Source organism: Corythoichthys intestinalis, chromosome 12 (genome assembly GCF_030265065.1).
Source record: "Corythoichthys intestinalis isolate RoL2023-P3 chromosome 12, ASM3026506v1, whole genome shotgun sequence".
Taxonomy (NCBI): domain Eukaryota; kingdom Metazoa; phylum Chordata; class Actinopteri; order Syngnathiformes; family Syngnathidae; genus Corythoichthys; species Corythoichthys intestinalis.
In genome coordinates, this window is record NC_080406.1 from 22,989,153 (window position 1) to 23,008,968 (window position 19,816).

Sequence of the window (19,816 nt, forward strand, 5' to 3'; positions counted from 1 at the left end):
TACAACTCACAGTCAGCATTATTAAAAACTGGCCATTTCAAAATACTGAAGCAACTTAATACTGACCACAATAAATACACGTTTCAATATATCATAATAAATACTGGGGAGAAATCAAATTGACTGGATGCAACGTCATAGTGTCTCGCTCTCTGGCTGTACTGTATGCTTTGGCAAAATAGATCAGTACTAAAAGGGCTTTGTTGAGTCCCTCCATTGTCGCACACACACACACACACACACACACACACACACAAGGTCCAACTACTAAACACAACCACTAAAAAGCAAAAAAAAAAACAAAAAACTAAGCAACAAAGTATTTCTTTTGCAATTTTTAAGTGCTTATTTTGCTATTTCTCCTGCTTAGTCATTTTAATGACTCAATTTTTAATATCTAAATATCAAGCTGTGATTGTCATCCATTTTTAATGTAATGGCAATAGGAGGGGGGAAGAAAGTGTTGCTAAGCCGTAGAGGATACAAACAGAATTGGTGGACTTTAGATAGATAACTATTAGACTCAACAACCTCATTTAATGGATCCACATAAATAAACCTCAATTAAATAAACAATCGGGCAGGAATGTTGTTTGTACTTAGCTCAAATCCGAAAACAATCGAGAATCATAAAATGAGTGGCATTATTTTCGATATATGTATTTTTCAGTATGAATTTGAATCTGAGCTTTTTGGAGACATTTCAAAGTGCTATTTAATTAATGTCCCTGTATTAATGAGACACTTTCTAATATGGCGACTTCACTTTTCAAGTATTGTTTCAAAAAAAAAAAAAAAAAAAAAAAAAACACCAAAAACTGGCATCCAATGGACCACCAACACTTCTGTCCGAAAGGTTACAATCCGACAACTGAGAACTAGGGCTTTTTCATGCTTTATAAGCCATAAAAAAAGCATATGTAAGGGGGAAAAAGCGCACATTTTTGTTTGTATAAAACAATAACATTTTGCTCCCCTTAAATACTGCTGCATTTCCCAAAAGAGCATGCAGATTATCAAAACATTTACAATATATACTATACGTATACATATAATTCCTAAACAATAATAAATAAACTTGACGAGAATTCTTTTTGGACACATTTTGACACATAGGATAGACATATAAAAGTTCCATCTACAGTACAATATTTGATCCAAACTAGAACTTTACATCTTAAAGTACCAGATAACATTGCACAGCGTGACATAATTGAGCTTTGAACCGAGTTAACGTTGTCGAGTGAGACCTCCCGAAACATTCCTACGATGAAACCCGTGACGTCAGTGATGAAAATGTGCCACGGTGCTATGAACTGCTTTGAAATTGGACATCACGTGATGAAAAGGCCATGGATGCAATGCACTCCCTTAAAAAAAAAAGGGAAAAAAAGCTAGTAAATAAGTGTGTAGACTCTAAATCATTCAGATACTCTGCAAAAGTTGAATCGAGGCAAAGGGATATTTTCTCCAGTTAGAACAATTCACCTTTAATCCAAACATCTTCTGTATGTTATTTTTTTTCCCATTGTGGCTTCGCACAACTTTACCATAATTTATAGACAGTAGTAATAACACTGATTCGAACAGAATTATTTTTTTCAGTAGTAAGTTGTCTAATTTTCGCCATCTTCGCAACGCCGTTACAGTTACTGAGGATGTGAATGGGCACGTTACTATTTGGTTGAATGAAATACATGAGTTATCAGGTTTTGTCTCACATCAGTTGCCTGGGAGAGAGCAGAGCGGGAGGGGGGAGGCGACGCCGTTGCAAACGCGATATTTGGCTAGGTGGGCAGATCATGCCCTGCTTCACTGCACGCTCTGGCAAACACAACAAGACAGCGATAATGGCGTCAGGCCAGGGAATTTCAAAGGTAGCTTTCTCAAACTTGTATTATATTTAACATTGTTACTTTACGGAATATTTAGGGTAGTGTTCTGCTTATTGTGCAGTAGGCCTTACATACAGTTTCAAAGATTTGCTCTGGTTAATGGTCAGTTTGTTTGTTTTTTTAACAGACTGTTTACATTTTAAATACCAAATGCTCCAATATACTATATATAGGGTTTTTATTCTTCAATCAGTTAATATAAACATCTTTGTGATAGATGTAAAAGAATGTATAATGTAATAATGTGTAAAACATGAAAAGTAACGTCACTTTGCTGAGTAAATACAGTGGTACCTCGACACATGATTTTTTTGACATCTGACGTAAAATTTGACTCACCATTTGTTTACATCCGACGACATGCTCGAAATTTGTCGATTTATGAAAGCGCTGTATTCTTTGTTTTCCCGCAAGACTGATGCACGGAGGATTTTCTTGTGAGAGAAATCAACATGACTCCAATAAGGTTAGTGCAAGTTGTGAAAAAGGAGACTGTTACCGTTGAAATGAAGGTGGAAAAATATGAGCGTGGTGTGCGCGTCAGTGAACTGGCGCAACAATACGGCCGTAGAATGATCTCGGTCCTCCCCCGACCTCCGTTCGGCAGTCTTTATAAGGTGACAATAATTATTGTGGTAACATCGCCAAAGAAATTGCCAGCTTCATCAGGTTTTCAATCACTTATTTCAGAACTTGTGCAACACAACATGCCTACTGTCTGCCGCAGTTGACTCTAATAACATTAACAGAGAGAGTAAAATCCCTACCGCACCTACCGTAAATTCCCGAATATAACGCACACTTTTTTCCCCCAAAATCAACTTGTAAAATCATGGTGCGCATTATAAATGGGTGGAGACAGATATATATATATATATATATATATATATATACTGTATGTATAAGGGCTGTCAAACGATTAAAATTTTTAATCGAGTTAATTACAGCTTAAAAATTGTAATTAATCGCAATTAATCGCAATTCAAACCATCTATATAATATGCCATATTTTTCTGTAAATTATTGTTGGAATGGAAAGATGCAAGATGGATATATATATTCAACATAAGGACTGTATTTGTTTATTATAACAATAAATCAACAAGATGACATTAACATTATTAACATTCTGTTAAAATGATTCATGGATAGAAAGACTTGAAGTTCTTTATGAAAAATGTCAGTACAAGTTATAGAAATTTTATATTAAAACCCCTCTTAATGTTTTCGTTTTAATAAAATTTGTAAAATTTTCAATCAAAAATAAACTAGTAGCCCGCCATTGTTGATGGCAATAATTACTTACACTATAAAATCAGTCGCACCCAAGCGCCAGCAGAAGGCAGCAAAACTCCGCAAAACACAATTAACAAGTGGGCCTTTCACTCTACTGTCATTTAAATCTGAGCTGGGCCATGTGCGTTAAATGCGTCAAATATTTTAACGTGATTAATTAAAAAAATTAACGCCCGTTAACGCAATAATTTTGACAGCCCTAATATATAAAGTTTTTTTTTTTTTTTTTTCTTTTTTTTTATTGACACGGCCACGTTGTGTTGAAGAAACGTATGCGGCGATCCGTTGCCGACCATTACGGTAGGTGACGTCGCCACTTTGTTTCGGTAATACTTCACTCTGATCGGCCGAATGATTTCGTCTGTGTTAAATTCTTTTTTCACTCTTCATAAAGCACAGAATTTAGTTTCTTGAACTCATTTGAGTCACCGTTTATTGCAGTTCCGCAACTCGGGCCATAACAAACGTAACAACACAGACTTCCTGTGTCCGTCAACTATATCTGTCCCACGGGAAACTCAAACCCAAATAACAGTAGTTCCTATTGTTGACAGCGATGAGCTCTTTCGGATTTCAGACTTACGTGCTCACTTTCATTTTACCGTATCAATCCATGGAAGAAACATTTATTCATCATGATGAAACGAGCAAGTTATACAGCAGCTTTTTAAAAAAGTCACATCTGTTTTGTTTTCTCCTAGGTTCTGGTAAGTTGGAGAAGTTTTCTAATCATATTATTACCGTAAATATTGTCAGTTTATGGTAATGTTTTGAACTACCAATATGCTATGCTTGTGCTGTGTTTCACCATTCAGTAAAATGACATTTCTGTATTTGTACACGAGCTCTGTTTTCTTGTATTGTTCTATTTATTGGTGCTAAAATTAGGGTGCGCATTATAAACGGGTACAATAATTTTCCCTAGATTTTACAAGTAAATTTGGGGTGCGCATTATACACGGGTGTGCCTTATATTTGAGGAATTACGGTATTTCACTTTTACGTCAGCCACACTGTGTGTTCATATACAGTACGCAAAACACAACCGCCTCATTAGAACCCGATTCGTTACATATTACAGGAATTATGATTATTATACTGTATTATTTATTCAGATTTTTATTTGCAATTATTTGTTTTGCCATTTGTAGTTGTACCGGCAGTATTAAGGATTTAGTGTCGGTTTTCGGGCTGTGTAACGAATTAATGGAATTATAATGTTTTCTTATGAGGAAATCCTGCTCGACATACGACCATTTCGACTTACAAACAAGGTCCTGGAACGAAACAGCTTCGTATGTAGAGGTACCACTATATTCTTAGAATTGGGTAACTGAGTTACTAAGTCAATCACTTTTTGGGAGAAGTAATTTGTAACTACTTTTTTTAAAGTAAGATTAACAACACTGTTTATACAGTATTAACTGTAATGGAGTTAAGTGTTAGAAGTACTAATAGGAGCTGCAGTTAAGCTATTTTGACATTTGAAAACTGCAGTAACTCTAAATGAATGCTGAAGTATTAGGCAGAAAAGTATGTGCTCCCTCTTGTGTGTTCCAGTTTAGCATGTGATCCATAAATTCAATGTAAAACTCCTCTGTTTTGAGATTTTTTCCCCCCCTAAAGTTTGACCTAGGTTTCTTTTACCTCTTTCAAACCACCAGTCCTCACAATGCTGAATCTGAAAGTCATCCTCAAAATAGTGTTCCAGAAGATTTAACACAATCACAGTAGACTAAATTAAAATTTTTAGAAAAGCACAGTGTAAATCTGGGGTATCCAGCTCCAGTCCTTGTGAGCCCCTATCCAGCTTGTTTTCCATGTCTCCCTCTTTCAACACACCTGAATCAAATGATCAGCTAATCAGCAAACTGCAGGAGCCTGATAACGGTCCTCATTGTTTGAGTCAGGTGTGTTGGAGGAGGGAGACATGGAAAACAAGCTGGATAGGAGCTCTCGAGGACCAGAGTTGGATACTCCTGCTGTAAATACTCAGTTCCTCTTATTTTCACTATTTTACTGATTCAGACCAAATTTGTCCTCTCATTTCTTTGTCTCTCACAAAAACATGATGTTTAGTTATGTGATACCTCTTATCTGCTGTAAAAGTGCAGGTCGTTTCACCAGTTAGTCAATTGCCACCCTAATGACATTTGGATGCTCTCTTCTTTTGGAGTTATTGTCCTTAGGTTTTCCCCTCAACAAAAATATTGAAAATTTGATACAAATACAAATGAAGCGCTGAGTGTGAACACAAACGCTTGCCCATGTTACGCCATGCACCTGTTAAAAGGCTGCTTGGTTTCTCCATTATAAGATTTCTCCTCACTACATAGCAATACACTGCAACAACCTCTAAAACGCGTTGGAAGCCTTTTAAAATTGAAAAACATTTTTAAGAAACCATTCAAATTCCTTCGCCTCGGCTCAACCTTTTCCAAACAAATCAAGATTTAAATGCAGCTATGTCTACACGGCTGGTAAAGAGAGATTCTTGGTACTGGTTGCGAGTAAGTTCAGGTCGGGGTGCCCGTTAATATTGGACTGCTGCGGCGGCTCGCCCGTTGTACATGAACCATGAGTGCTGAATGAAGCCAGGGAGTTATTATTCAGGTAGTTGTGAAACTGGTTCTCAGGTGGATCTACAAAGTCCGTTTTGGACAGCAGCTGCTTGTCGTTGTCGTAGTGGCTGAAAGGCGCCTGCTGCGCGTTCCCGCCCAAATGAAAATTCCTCGAGTATTGCTCCGCCGGCTGATTTGGGAAGGCTCCCTGGGTTTGGTTGCCACCGATCGGTTCTTGGAACGCTAAGGCTTCCCCATAGGGTTCGCCAGATTGGCCGGTGGGACCACCAGAATTCCCGAGCTGGTAGTAATCGGCCGAGGGGGAGTTCATTAAATACGCATTCCCGTTGACGTGGTTGTCGTCGTCGCCATAGCACAAGACCGAAGCCAAGGGCACCACCTCGGTGTGACACGAGTTCTCTGACCTGTCTTCATCTTCGTCCTCCTCTGAATCGCTGTTCGCTAAACTCTGAGTGCTGGAGTCTGAAAGCCCGCTGAAAATGCTGCTGCTGTCCTCCTCGTCTTCATTGTCTTCTTCCTCCTCCTCGTCGTCCTCGTCGTCGTCTTCCTCTTCTTCGTCCTCCAGCGGCTCGTCCATCTCGCTGGCCGTCTGCAGGTGTGCGGCGGCGCTTTGCGGAACGGTTTCAGGCAAAGTGTAGTCCAACCTGTGCTGCGACTGAACCAGAGGATTTGAGCTGACTGCGTCGTTGCCGTGGTAACCATTGGTGGGGGAAGCTTGCTCCTGCTCGCGACTCTTCTCTAGCTCCAGCTTCATTATAGTGTGCAGGAAATGGGTCCGTACGCGAATGGGGTTGAACTCCACTCTGCCGCTCGAATTGCTGCAGCCTTCTTTTGTGCATCCGCATGGAAATGACATGCGGTCCACCTAGATGAAACAAAGCATTTCCTGTCATATGCTACACTGTGGTATCATTATATGAATTTGAAAGCAACAATGTTGGGAATTTGGTGGCTTAGCTCAGTAAATGTTGGCAAATTCTGTAATATTCACCTGGCACTTGATGCCCGCATTGCTGCAGGCGCAGGTCTCCGGCTCACAAAAGACTCTGCAGTCGCACCCGCAGTCCTCTCTGGACATTCGGATAGCACGAAGTTCGTGCTTCTCTTCTACGTCAATCTTCTTAACCCCAGATGTACGAAGCAGGGCCCGCCGTTTTTTAGTGGTAAGCGGCTGCAGGAAGAAGTATTCGTCCACCTCTGTGTTGTCCAGGTCGATGTCGTCGTCAGAAATATCTTCAGCCGTGAGAGTGTTGGCCTCTTCGGACTCGACGGTTCCATTCTTGGTCAGCTAGAAAGCGGCGGAGATCATTGAAAATAGCTTGAAAACAAACTGCCATAGAACAAAACATCGTTTTTTTACCTTGAGTTTGATGGAGTTGAGTTTCTCCTCCTTCAGATGGTCCCTCAACATGTCCCTGTGTATCCTCTCCTGTTCCATGGCAAACTCTCCAAGAGAATACTGCCTGACCCAGCTGTGCCTGTTGGACATGCCCAGCGTGCTGCCGCCCTGGCTGGGCACGCTGGTGAAGCCCTGCCTCCTGCTGAAGTAGTATACTGTCACCTTTTCAAAGTGCACCCTCCTCGTGCACAGGCGCTTCTCTCTCTTCAGGATGGAGCCAGCTATGGGAGAAAGCACGAGGTTAAAATCAAATCTTGTCTTCAAGAAGGTCGGGCTCGGTGCTTCCTCTTTCTTATGGTGTCTGTGCAGCAGTTCCATTCACCCCAGAGATGGCACGCATGTAAATATAGGTTACACCTATGAACGGAGTTGATAGTGTACCCGAAAAGTTTACTCAAGTAAGAGTAACCTCACAAAATATTACTCAAGTAACGGTAGCCTTCCAAAATTACTCAAATACAAGTGAAAAAGGTTTGGTAAAAAGCGTATCGTATTGGCCCGAATATAAGACTGTTTTTTGCATGAATTTGCTGAAAAAGTCGCCATCTAGCGTCATGAATGGGTATAATGTCTAGACCGCGAATATAAGACGAAAACAAAAAAAAAACACAAAAAAAACACAGTCTTATATTCGGGCCATTACAATATGTCCTGCTTTTCCTGCTGAGTGTGTATTGTCATAAAGTTGGCGTTGTCCTTGTAGATGCTACATTATGTTCATTTGAAATTGTTGGAAACCTTTATTTTTCGACAAAAACATTTGGAGTAACTGTCAACTAAAACAAGACGAAAACATTTTGAAATGACTAAAATATGAATAAGACAAAAATTAAAAGTGCTGCCAAAAACAACACTGCTTCTGAGCAATATGAGGGAGAAGGGAAACGGTAAAGTATACATGATCCCCTATCTGGAGAGTACTATTTCCCAATAGAGACTTTAAAGTCCTTTGCATGGAATAACAATGCTCTGATTTTCTGAGCCAGAGGAAAACAAATGCTAACGAGCTTATATTAGCAGCTGCTACAAGCACGTTGTAAGTGCACTTGTATGTTCGCAAGCGAGTCTCTGGATCTCCCCTCCATCATATGGTGCCGCGAGCACACAGCAACCGACAGAAGGTCAGCGTTCGCAGGCCCCCTTCCGCTCGCAGCTGTGGCTGACAGAAGCTGCCGTCTGACTCCATGGACGTGCTCCTCTCCTTATGTTAGCGCTCCCCTCACCAACGTACCTCATCTTTGCATTGAGAAATTTTGGACTGTCTTCAAAGCTTGTGTCTATACCTCTGCAAACTGTTTGGAATAGTAATCATTAGGGTTGTTCCGATCATGTTTTTTTGCTCCCGATCGTTTTAGTTTGAGTAGCTGCCGATCCCGATATTTCCTGATCCAATTGCTTTTTTTTTTTTTTTGCTCCCGATTCAATTCCAATCATTCCCGATAACTTTTCCCGATCATATACATTTTGGCTATGCATTAAGAAAAAAATGAAATAAAACTCGGACGAATATATACATTCAACATACAGTACATAAGTGCTGTATTTGTTTATTATGACTAAATCCTCAAGATGGCATTTACATTATTAACATTCTTTCTGTGAGAGGGATCCACGGATAGAAAGACTTGTAATTCTTAAAGGATAAATGTGACTTTGTATATTATGACTAAATGTTGCCATTTAACTGTTCTGCACAAATGCATGCTGGGAAGTGCAACCATGACTGTGCGTAGTGGCACCAATTGATATATCTTCTCTGCATTGGGAAATAACAGGGTGTAAAGAAAAAGATCAACTACTACCTTTCTTCCCCACATTGCTTTCCCACGACTTTTCTAATTGTTGAGAGAGGGATTTTAAGGCTTTAGCCAATTAAAATAAGGCTCCAAAGACTTCCAAAATTCACTCTATTCATTTTACGCTGCCTTATAGCTCTATATATAGGTAAATCGGCGACATTATAGATTGAACGTGACAATGCGTGAGTGGGTCGTGCAGCGCATGCGTTAATTGCGTTGAATATTTTAACGTGATTAATTTAAAAAAATAATAATTACCGCCGTTAACGCGATAAATTTGATAGCCCTACTTTAAGCCAGAACTAAAGACTGGATGAGTGTAAGACATTTTGTCTGTAACATCAAATACAATTAGAAAATGATTTAATTAATATATATATATATATATATATGTATATATTAAAAAAAAGGCATGTCCGATATTTTTTTGCCGATTCCGATACTTTAAAAATGACCAAGCAATCGGGACATCTTTAGTAATCATCCAACATTGCACAAGACGCAGAATAATCAGCGTTATACTTTGTGTCTGCAATAGCGACCACCAAAAGTGAATTGCAATAATACTGTACTGTTCATTGCATCTCATTTTGTGGTTACAACACTAATATTACTCCTTCTTTGCAAAAACTATATGAATGAGTACTATTCTGTTGATGGTTTCACAGGCTACAGGCACAACCCATCTTGACAAATCCTCATCTCATTCATCTGACTGACATGATGATGCTGTTTCTGCTCACGTCACCCTTCTAATACACCAGGGGTCCATCAGCATCACTTAGCCTGTCGGCACGCCGCTGACTATGCATTCATATTACAGTGACTTCAAAGAACGCTAGGGGTGTGACAAAATATCGAAATGGTGATATATCGTGATACTTTATATCACAAAAGGTTATCGACATGCTCTTGCCAAGAATTGAGATATCGTTTTAAAAAGTTGTCAGTGTCTGAAAAATAAAAAGGAACCAACAAGTTGTTACCAAAGCCTTCCATCATAATAGTGTCTCAGTTAACTCTAAGGCTGCATTGATGGTGCACGACGCTGAATCCATTTAGACTGGGAACGTTCGTTCATTCGAAACCAGAGCATTCACAGTCATTCTTTCCGATTTTCAGGGCATTTACAGGTCATTTCCTGTTGAGTTTGAGTCACTGCCTATTCATTTGGGTGATTCCCAGGTCACTTCCTGTTCTGTAACTCACTGAAGTGGGAGGGATGGCAGCGAATGAACATTCCCAGCTCAAACGGATTGAATGTCTACTAGTGATACTCATTCCAATTCACAGCAGAAGCTTGTTTTTCTGTTTATTAGTTGTTTGTAGAATATTCTAGAATGATTTCCTGACCAATGTATCGATAATCGTTGTATCTCCATATCGTCAGATCATCGTTATCGTGAGTTTTGTATCGCGTATCATATCGTATCGTGAGGTACCAAGAGATTCCCACTCCTAGAGGACACAGCATTAAAATATTATTAGTTACATTTTGATTAAAACTATCCTTTTCCCATCCCTCCTCTCTAATGAAATAACATTCCTTTCCCCGCTCTGATTACGGGCTTTGTTAGTAAGTGGGTGTGCGGTGAATGACACTCACGGGTGAAAGGGCCAGAGGCGGACGGGTTGACGCTGTCGCTGCTGTCCCCGCTCTCACTGCAGGATACCTCATCATCAGACTCCCTCAAGGAAGAGCACGGGGAGGAGGAGGCTTCCACCTCCTCGAATTTCCTCTTCAGTATTCCGCTCATGGCCTGACACATCTGCACCTGAAACACAGAGACAACGGAGGGGCCACGCATTATTTAATATCCAGTTTAGGAGGCCTCTGTAATCCTCAATACACTCAATTAGCACCTCACACAAACAGGCGCACCCCTCCCCCAAATCCCCCTCTCTCCTGACGCCTTGCCTGGCGCTCCCCCGGCAATTGATCACCTTGGCACAAAGGAGCGGTGATGACCAGCGAGACGCTGCTAATTACATTCCCCAACTGATCTAGAGGAAGTTCATTTAGCTTCATTTATCAGGTGGTTCAAGAAAAAAAAAGTGAGGCTTGACCAACAAAATAATGTAACAACCCTTTCATTTATGACCACAGTATGCTCAATTATGGTGATTTTTTTTTTTGTTAAAACAGAAAAAAGCACAGTACACAAAATGGCATAACATCTGTTTTTTCCCCCCTGCCATAAGATAATACTCCATGGATGTAAAACAACCACCAGGCCGGGGACCAGTACTGGTCCATGGCGCATTTTCTACCGGGCCACAGAGAAATAATAAATCATTTGTTAACGACCACAATCTGGCCTGTGCCTCTTCACACGTCAATATGCCTGTCTACTCTACTGACTAATCCAAGTAGAGATTTGTGTACATCGCCATCTAGTTGTTGGCCGCCATTACTGGGGTGTTTGTAAACCTGTAGCAGTCAAACGACAGCATCAATGTAAACTAACTTTAGCTGCTGTTTGCTGTGTGCTACAGGCAGCAATGTCATTGGACAGTTTTTTTTTTTTTTTTTTCGACAACCAAGTCCATTCTGCATAATATGTGGCTAAAAGCTAGCAAATGAGGCAACAAAAGCGAATGCATTGAGAGCATCATACCTTATGGCGAACCGTATTGCTAAAGCCATGAAACCTTTCACGATTGGAGAAGAAATCATTATGCCTGTGACCAAGAATATTTTCTGTCAAGTTTTAGAAGAGGCCGCTGTTAAAAAAGGTTGATTCAGCGTATGATGAGTTACATTTTCCCTGCACTTAATGTTAGCCCATGTAGTCGTGTTATTTTATATTTACGGTAATTTTCTGCCACCAATCCGTGAAAAAAAGGCCCTACATTACACTGGTCCGTGGTGCAAAAACGTTTGGGGATCACTGCTCTACATAAGCCTCAAATATCAATTGTATCATTTCAAAACTTTCCACCATTAATTTGACCTAAAACCTGTGCGTAATGACTCACATCCATATGAAATAGAAGTCAATACAAAGATTGTTTCTGAATAACCCCAAATAAATTAATATTCACATATTTTTATGTCTAGCAGAAGCCTAGCCAATGTATAGAGTCTGGCATATTGACGTGGTCTCCAATGAGTAAATAATGTACCATTTTGAGGATTTCAAATATTTGTACAAAATGTTTTAAACCAATGAGGAATTTTGAACGTGTGTGTCCTTCATAGCACTACTAGTTGGATAGTGAATCTACCGTGATTTTCGGGTTATTAACCGCATCCACAAACTTTTATAAGTGTATTTGTTCTTGGACTAAAAGCCACAGGTTTCCACATTTGTATTATGGGATATTTACACCAAAAACATGCAACCCAATAGCCATTAAAGGGATCCACGGATAGAAAGACATGTAGTTCTTAAAAGATAAACGTTTTAATGAGTTAAAATAATTTGATACTGAAACCTCTCTTGATGTTTTCGTTTTTATTCAATTTTTAAGAATATTATTCCAGAGTATGATTCTCGTAACATAAACATGTCATCTGGGCAACCCTTTCAATTTGACCCCGAGAGGAACATTAATGACCATGACAGCACTTTTGATATTTCACAAAACGAGCAGCAAAAGCAAAATGAACATGAAAGATGGGATGGGATGAGAGTAGGAAAAAAAAAAATGTTCTGCCAAAATGTGCAACACCGACGAAACGTCTACAAGAGGCGAATTTGATACCCAAAGTACTACCGTGCGCTTTCAGCTTGTTTTGTTTAGATGCATACAGACAAAACATACTAAAGATGCCTTAAGAAAATACTAAAATGTACTAATATCAAATAAGGGTGGTTTAAATATGCTGCGTGACTAATGTGGTCAACAGATCAACAATCTGCTTTAAAGCTACCACAAGAAAACACAATGCTTAAAAGTTTGAGAGGGAAACACATGCAAAAAGTATTTTGAGGCAATGAAAAGGTAATAAAAGAATCAATAAAAACACAAATAGTAAGTACTCGCCATTTTAAACGGATGAGCGCATGTGTTGGACGTCTCGCCGCGTAGAAGGAATTTCAGTAACCCGGTAGTATTCGTCGAGTGACGGTGACAATCTACGTCATCAACCTGAGCGTCCATTGCGCGCTTAAAACATGGCGCCCTCCATAGGTCAAAACATGTACTAAATATTATATTTTTCAATCAATGGCAATATTTTATGTGTGTTCTAATAACATATTTTAGTAAAAGTATGAGAGCCTACAAGCCTTGAAGTCCGAGGTTCCCTTTAAAAACCCATAAATTAGCTATACAGGACTGTAAAAAAGGGTTCAAAGGAGGAGGAAAAAGTAGCGGGTTACAGTCAGAAAATTAGTCACTTACCGCATGGGACAAAACTACAAACCCAAAACCAAACTACAAGAAGTCGCAATAGGTGAAAATCTCGAGGCAGGCGTAGCAGATTTGTGACAACTAAATGCTAATCACCTAATTAATCCACATTCATATTTTATGAGCCTTTTTTTTTAAAAATTCAAATACACCAGTTTTCCCGTTACTAAAATCTAGAGCGTCAGAAGGTTGAATTGACTTGGCACACTCCACTCACTGTTTTATTGTGATCCATTTGTTTTGATACACTCGACTTGATGTGCTGTCACATGATGCCGTTCCACCAATCCAACTTTACTACTAGGGACATTTGACTCAATTTTGCTAATCAAACGCTGCATAGAAGTCATGAGCGCACACACACTTTCAAAGTGACTATATTACATTAGAAAGAAACATCTAACCAACCTCATACTGAAACTGTTTCCTTTACACACAAAATCGTCCTAGTGTAGTACAAGTACACTGCACTTTCTTGTGTACAGTATGTCCTAAATGTATATTTTGTGGTTTATTTGCTGTAATATTATAGTGGCTACAAGTATAAGGGACACATGCCTTGTGTGTTTTTACATGGATTGCTTAAGCAAATCAGTTCTCAATAAATGCAGTGTAACAGCACTGCATCATTTGAGCACAATGACCGACAGCTCGGCTGTTTCCTGCCTTGGAATGTGAAACTGCAAAGACGGCCGGCATCTTCAGCAAGCCTCATCCCTGTCTATCTGTCAGAGCAGCTTGTGGGGGAGTTCCATTCACAGACGGCCGCCGTGTTTCATCTGGGGCTCTGCTATCGAGTCATTACAGATGCAAATGCTTCCTGGGAGACATGCCGCCTCAGAGAAGAGATGCATAGAAGAGTTGCAGACCAGATAGGAGAACCACCATTGCCAGAAAGAAAAGCATATTATTCCCTGAGGGTTATGATTTTAATTTTTTCCCCCGTTTTTTTTGTGGAGGTGCCTCCACCACCTCCAGCCTAGGAGCTTTACCATCACTGCAAGATAAATACGAAGTTCAGTCAGTTGTCTAAATTGAAATGTGAAGTAATGAGAGTGCATTACTGGAACGCTCAAAGCTCACATTCTTTAAATCAGTGCAACCGAGAAACATTTCCGTTTGACTACTTATTGTGGAAATTTCCACCAGATATGGCGTGGGCAGCTTCCATAAGGTTCCAAATTAGACACCATTGTTAGGAACCTATGTGTGTGCTTTAGCTCTCTGCTGAGGCTGCATTAGGCTTTGATATTAAAAGTGGTTTCCATGGAGATACCAACGTTCCCTCACAACTTGTGCTTTTCTATGTGACAGTGCGATAGACCACCCAGAGGTCCCTACATTACCACACCAATGTGATATATAGAGTAGTGCTGTCAAGCGAGTAATTTTTCTTAATGGTGATTAATTGTGGTCCATAGTTAACAATCGCATTTCAAAAAACAAAACTTTAAAATGGAAAAATGATTACGGTATATTTTCAGGTTGACATACATCCTTTAACACAGGAGTTGACCAATGTGCATACCTTACATAATCCGAATTTTTAAGCCCCATATTAAACAAGAGTTGGGCAATTTCACTCGTAAAGATGAATTAACCATCAATTTTCCCAAATAACTAAACATGGTGCTGTGGTGTGTACAGTGGAAGAGTGGTTAGCACATCCCATTACAATTTTGAGTCCTTGTGGAGTTTTACATTTTATTTGTGGGGGGTATAATCTATTAACACAAATATGCACACACACACATTTATTATATATATATAAGGCTGTCAAAATTATCGCGTTAACGCGCGGTAATTAATTTTTTCAATTAATCACGGTAAAATATTTGACGCAATTAACGCACATGTCCCGCTCAGACAGTATTCTGCCTTTTGGTAAGTTTTACAGCAAGGCTTTTTGTGCTGTCTAACAGCGAACTCTTGTGGTCGCTTTGCGACATGGTTTATTGTTTTCTTGCCAGTTCAATATGGCTGCACGACGTCTCGGGCTGACGCCTACGTTGTAATGTTGTGCTTATATGATCCTTGGACAAGATTTGTCCGTACGTATGGTTGCTGTAAAGAATGTACATATTATGTTAGTAGGCGAAATGATATATTTTTTGTATGAGACGCTTTTTGTTTATGTTTAGTGAACCTGTATAGCGTGCTAAGCTAACGGTGTTGCTAATGCAATGCTTGTGTACTTTTTGTTTGTAGTTTTACGACGGTCTAAAGAGGACAATGGTTTGAGGCCATTTTATTAATAAATCAGATGAAAAAGGAAGAAGTCTGATTATTAAGGCGTCGTTCAATAGCTGTCTAGCTTTGGAAAAAGTAGACGCTTCGGAGTGAGGACAGCATAGACAGATTTAAATGACAGTAGAGTGAAATGCCCACTACAGTCCTTATGTACCGTATGTTGAATGTATATATCCATCTTGTGTCTTATCTTTCCATTCCAACAATTTATTTTACAGTATATAATTTACAGAAAAATATGGCATATTTTATAGATGGTTTGAATTGCGATTAATTGCGATTAATTACGATTAATTAATTTTTAAGCTGTAATTAACTCGATTAAAATTTTTAATCGTTTGACAGTCCTAATATATATATATATATATATATATATATATATATATATATATATATATATATATATATATATATATATATATATACATATATATATATATATTATATATATACATATATGGCGGAAAACACAGACAAGGCTAAAAAAGCAGTTTCTGCTCTTGCACCCCTCTTTAAAATAAACTGCTGTATTTTAAGCCAAAAGAACTGTTGTGTTTGATTGTACAATATGTCTATATGCTGCCATTGCAGTTTCATACCACATTAAGCCCCTATTTTTAATTTGTCCGTTTTACCCTGGAGACCCCCGTTTACAGACACCGCACAACAGCTTTTGTTTCAACCCAGCCATAAAAAGAAGGTAAGTAATCATATTTATTATTCGAAATGTCTATCATTTTTAGCTTAGAATCATTAATTGAGATGTAATATTTAATTAAAAAAAAAAAAAAAAAAAAAAAACGACTTTAGAGAATTATTTACTTGGATGTTTTAAACTTTTAAACAAACAACCTTGATGTCTGCGATTTCTGCATTGCGACCCTTGTTATATTACCTTGTTTCACCCATAAAATCCCCAAAAAGTCCGGCTGTGGTCATTCACACCTGTGTCTTGACACACGGTGACATATGCTACACATGGCTTTTTGGATTGAAACAAGGTAAGTACATGATAATATCTTGTTAAAATCATGGTGTCTTTAATTATGCTCTCTCATGCGCTCACCTTAAGTTAGGGTTTAGGGTTTTTTTTTTTTTTTTAAATGCCTTCCTGTTCAAAAATTTTCTTCCCCCAGAAAATGGAGATTTTAAGCTTTCCGATGATGTATCACACATACATATAGGACAATTTTGAAATTTGGCCAAATTGAGGGTCTCAAGAGCGGAACTTCAAGTCACCTGAGTGTTTTCCGCCATGTACCGGTATGCGTCTAGTGGCACCTAGTCATGTGTATACCCAAACTAATGTGTGTGTTTGTCACGCGGAGAATATGTAAATAGTAACAATTCATTTACTGTCATTGAGCAAGAATCGCAATTTATTTGAAATTGTGTTCAAGCCTAAAAAACATAACAGGCAGTTGACAGTTTTGAAATTTGGCCAAATTGGGGGTCTCAGAGCAGAACTTTAAGTCACTTAAGTGTTTTCTGCCATATGTTCACGAATAAAATATTATTTGTTATTATCGGTTTAATATTATTTATGATTAAATTACAAAAATGTCTCTTAAAGCACTTATACCTTATACAGTTTATCTGGGCATGTCAGGGAGGTTTGCGCCAGTCAATCCACCTCAGAGTGCCACATTTTGGGCTAAAAAGCCAAAACTACCTTTGACTGACAAAGGTGATGTCACCCTGATTCTCCATGTGGTTGAGCTCAAAGAGTGAGACTCTGGCGGCTGCAAGAACGCGACGTGCCTGAAACCTGCTCCGGTCTTGTGTTTATATTCTTCCAATCCATATGTTCATTCACAGTTTATCTGTGCATTGCAGTTCAAGCTGCCTCAGAGTGGCACGTTTTGGGATAAAAAGCCAAAGTGACGTTTTACTCGAGAGTGCGAATTTCACCCCAACGCAAAGTGTGCTTGTACGTGCAAATAGTTTGTCTCTGTCAACACGCCGTTCATTCATAGCTGTATTTTCATCCAAACCAGCTCGAAAACGACCATAATGGGTCACAACAAACAGCAAGGCGGGTTTCCACTCGTCACACCATCTCACCATGCCCTGTTTTGGTAATTAAAATCCAAAGTTATGTTTTGTCCGACGAACAGGCTCTCTGGGCCAACTCTGGCGGACATGGAAGTGCATGCGCTGTCTTGAAGTCTAAACTACGGGGGATGGGAAGGCCATAATTAAACTTGCATTAAGAAAATTAACAGCATCAAAGGGAATTTGCATTACTACCATTATTAATGTGTTGAACTGACAGCACTAACATTATACATATACCGTACTAGTATATATTAGGGCTGTCAAACGATTAAAATGTTTAATTGAGTTAATCACAGCTTAAAAATTAATTAATCGTAATTAAACGCAATTCAAACCATATATAAAAAAATGCCATATTTTTCTGTAAATTATTGTTGGAATGGAAAGATAAGACACAAGACAGATATATACATTCAACATACTGTACATAAGTACTATATTTGTTTATTATAACAATAAATCAACAAGATGGCATTAACATTATTAACATTCTGTTAAAGCGATCCATGGATAGAAAGACTTGTAGTTCTTAAAAGATAAATGTTAGTACAAGTTATAGAAATTTTATATTAAAAACCTTCTTAATGTTTTTGTTTTAATAAAATTTGAAATTTTTAATGAAAAAATAAACTAGTAGCTCGCCATCGTTGATGTCAATAACTACACAATGCTCATGGTGCTGAAACCCATAAAATCAGTCGCACCCAAGCGCCAGCAGAGGGCGACAAAACATCAAAAAACACAAGTAACAAGTGGACACAACACTGTGCTGTCATTTTAATCTGTTTGAGTGGGGCATGTGAGTTAATTGCGTCAAATATTTTATCGTGATTAAATTAAAAAAATAATTACTGCCCGTTAACGCGATAATTTTGACAGCCCTAGTATATATACACACACATTAGGGATTTGACAAAATGTCGATGTGGTGATATATCGTTATACAAAAAATCGATATGTTCCCGCCAAGAATCGATAAATCGTTTTAGAAAGATTAATGTTTAACAAAAATCAACAACAGGTTGCTCCTAAAATTTTCCACGAATACCAGTGTGCAATATAGGATTAAGGCTGCACCTTCTACTTGTAAAATTCCTAACACTGCTTTATAAAGTAGTGCCAGCATAACACACAAATATTGACATTATTAGTACTGTACTAAAAAAAAAAAAAAAAAAAAAACAGGTTTTGTGTTTTGTGTCATTTTCCAGAAATGTGTATGTACATCATTTATATACACAAACATACGTAATAGTGTTTACGTCCGTAAAATTAATTTACACAGAGTAAATCAATTCAAAATCTCAATTACAGACTATGAATTTACATCAGTCAAGCCAATGCCAACTCTTAATCGTCTCACTATATGCCACAAGGCCGATCCCAGTGAAACAAAAAAAATCAACATGTCATATTCTTAAAATAAACAGTCACTTTTTGAAATTTTCAAACACATTTCCTATCTCCTCCTGATGCACAATGACAAGCATGCGCACCCAATGAGATGACAACAGGCAAACATGCATGCAGCATCACGGCAACTCCCTCCGGTGCCGGCCGGCCCTCGCGGGGACCACTGACCTGCATCTGCTGACGTACTCAGACTCCTTTCACCTCTTCTCTCAGCAGGACGGCTACACAATCATTAATGCGGCAATTCACACATGATGGATGAAGAGCTTCCCATTTTGTCTCAGTCCACTGACTTGCAGCAGCCCCAGAGGTCCATGAGCATGAGGTTTAAAAAAAAAAAAAAAAGGATGGGGGGGCAGACTAAGAGATGAGCCTGTCGATACTGTATGCTTTATTACAAGCTGCAATAAGACAATCTTTCGCACTTTAGCTCCCTCTTTGTCATAGTGTTGCTCTTCCTGCCACACAAAGGCTCATTAGCAGCAGCCGGCTGGTAGGCAAGGAGGCTGAATGGAGCTGAGGCACAGTCAGCCTGAGAAGTCACATGGGTGGATTGTCTGAGAGCGAGCGAGCAATACAGGAGAGCGAGAGAGAGAGAGAGCGCGAGCCTCCTCTCCTGCTGTCTGCAGATATTTTTACAAACATGGTAGATGGGGAAAGGGAGGGCGTGTGGGTATAGGCTAGCAGTGGTGGTGGGGAGGGGGATATGTCAGAGAAACGAATGAGGAGCTGCATTTGGGTGAGACGGGAAAAGGCTAGGAGGGG

At 39.1% G+C, this 19,816-nt stretch overlaps 1 protein-coding gene across 2 annotated transcripts in view; it reads right to left on the minus strand.

Moving 5' to 3' along the window:
* Positions 1-2,964: 2,964 nt before the first annotated feature.
* Positions 2,965-19,816, minus strand: part of csrnp3 (cysteine-serine-rich nuclear protein 3) — a 47,877-nt gene continuing 31,025 nt past the window's right edge. Inside the window, exons 1-5 of one of the 2 annotated variants that reach the window (XM_057851777.1) lie at positions 19,220-19,566; positions 10,578-10,746; positions 7,134-7,393; positions 6,765-7,061; positions 2,965-6,638 (exon numbers count right to left, since the gene is read on the minus strand). In XM_057851777.1, the coding sequence (XP_057707760.1) occupies positions 5,661-6,638; positions 6,765-7,061; positions 7,134-7,393; positions 10,578-10,746; positions 19,220-19,225 (1,710 nt within the window). In that variant the 5' untranslated portion in view covers positions 19,226-19,566 and the 3' untranslated portion in view covers positions 2,965-5,660. Of the gene's footprint in view, positions 6,639-6,764; positions 7,062-7,133; positions 7,394-10,577; positions 10,747-19,219; positions 19,567-19,816 lie in introns of those variants that run through there. The other variant, XM_057851778.1, reaches the window with a different exon arrangement.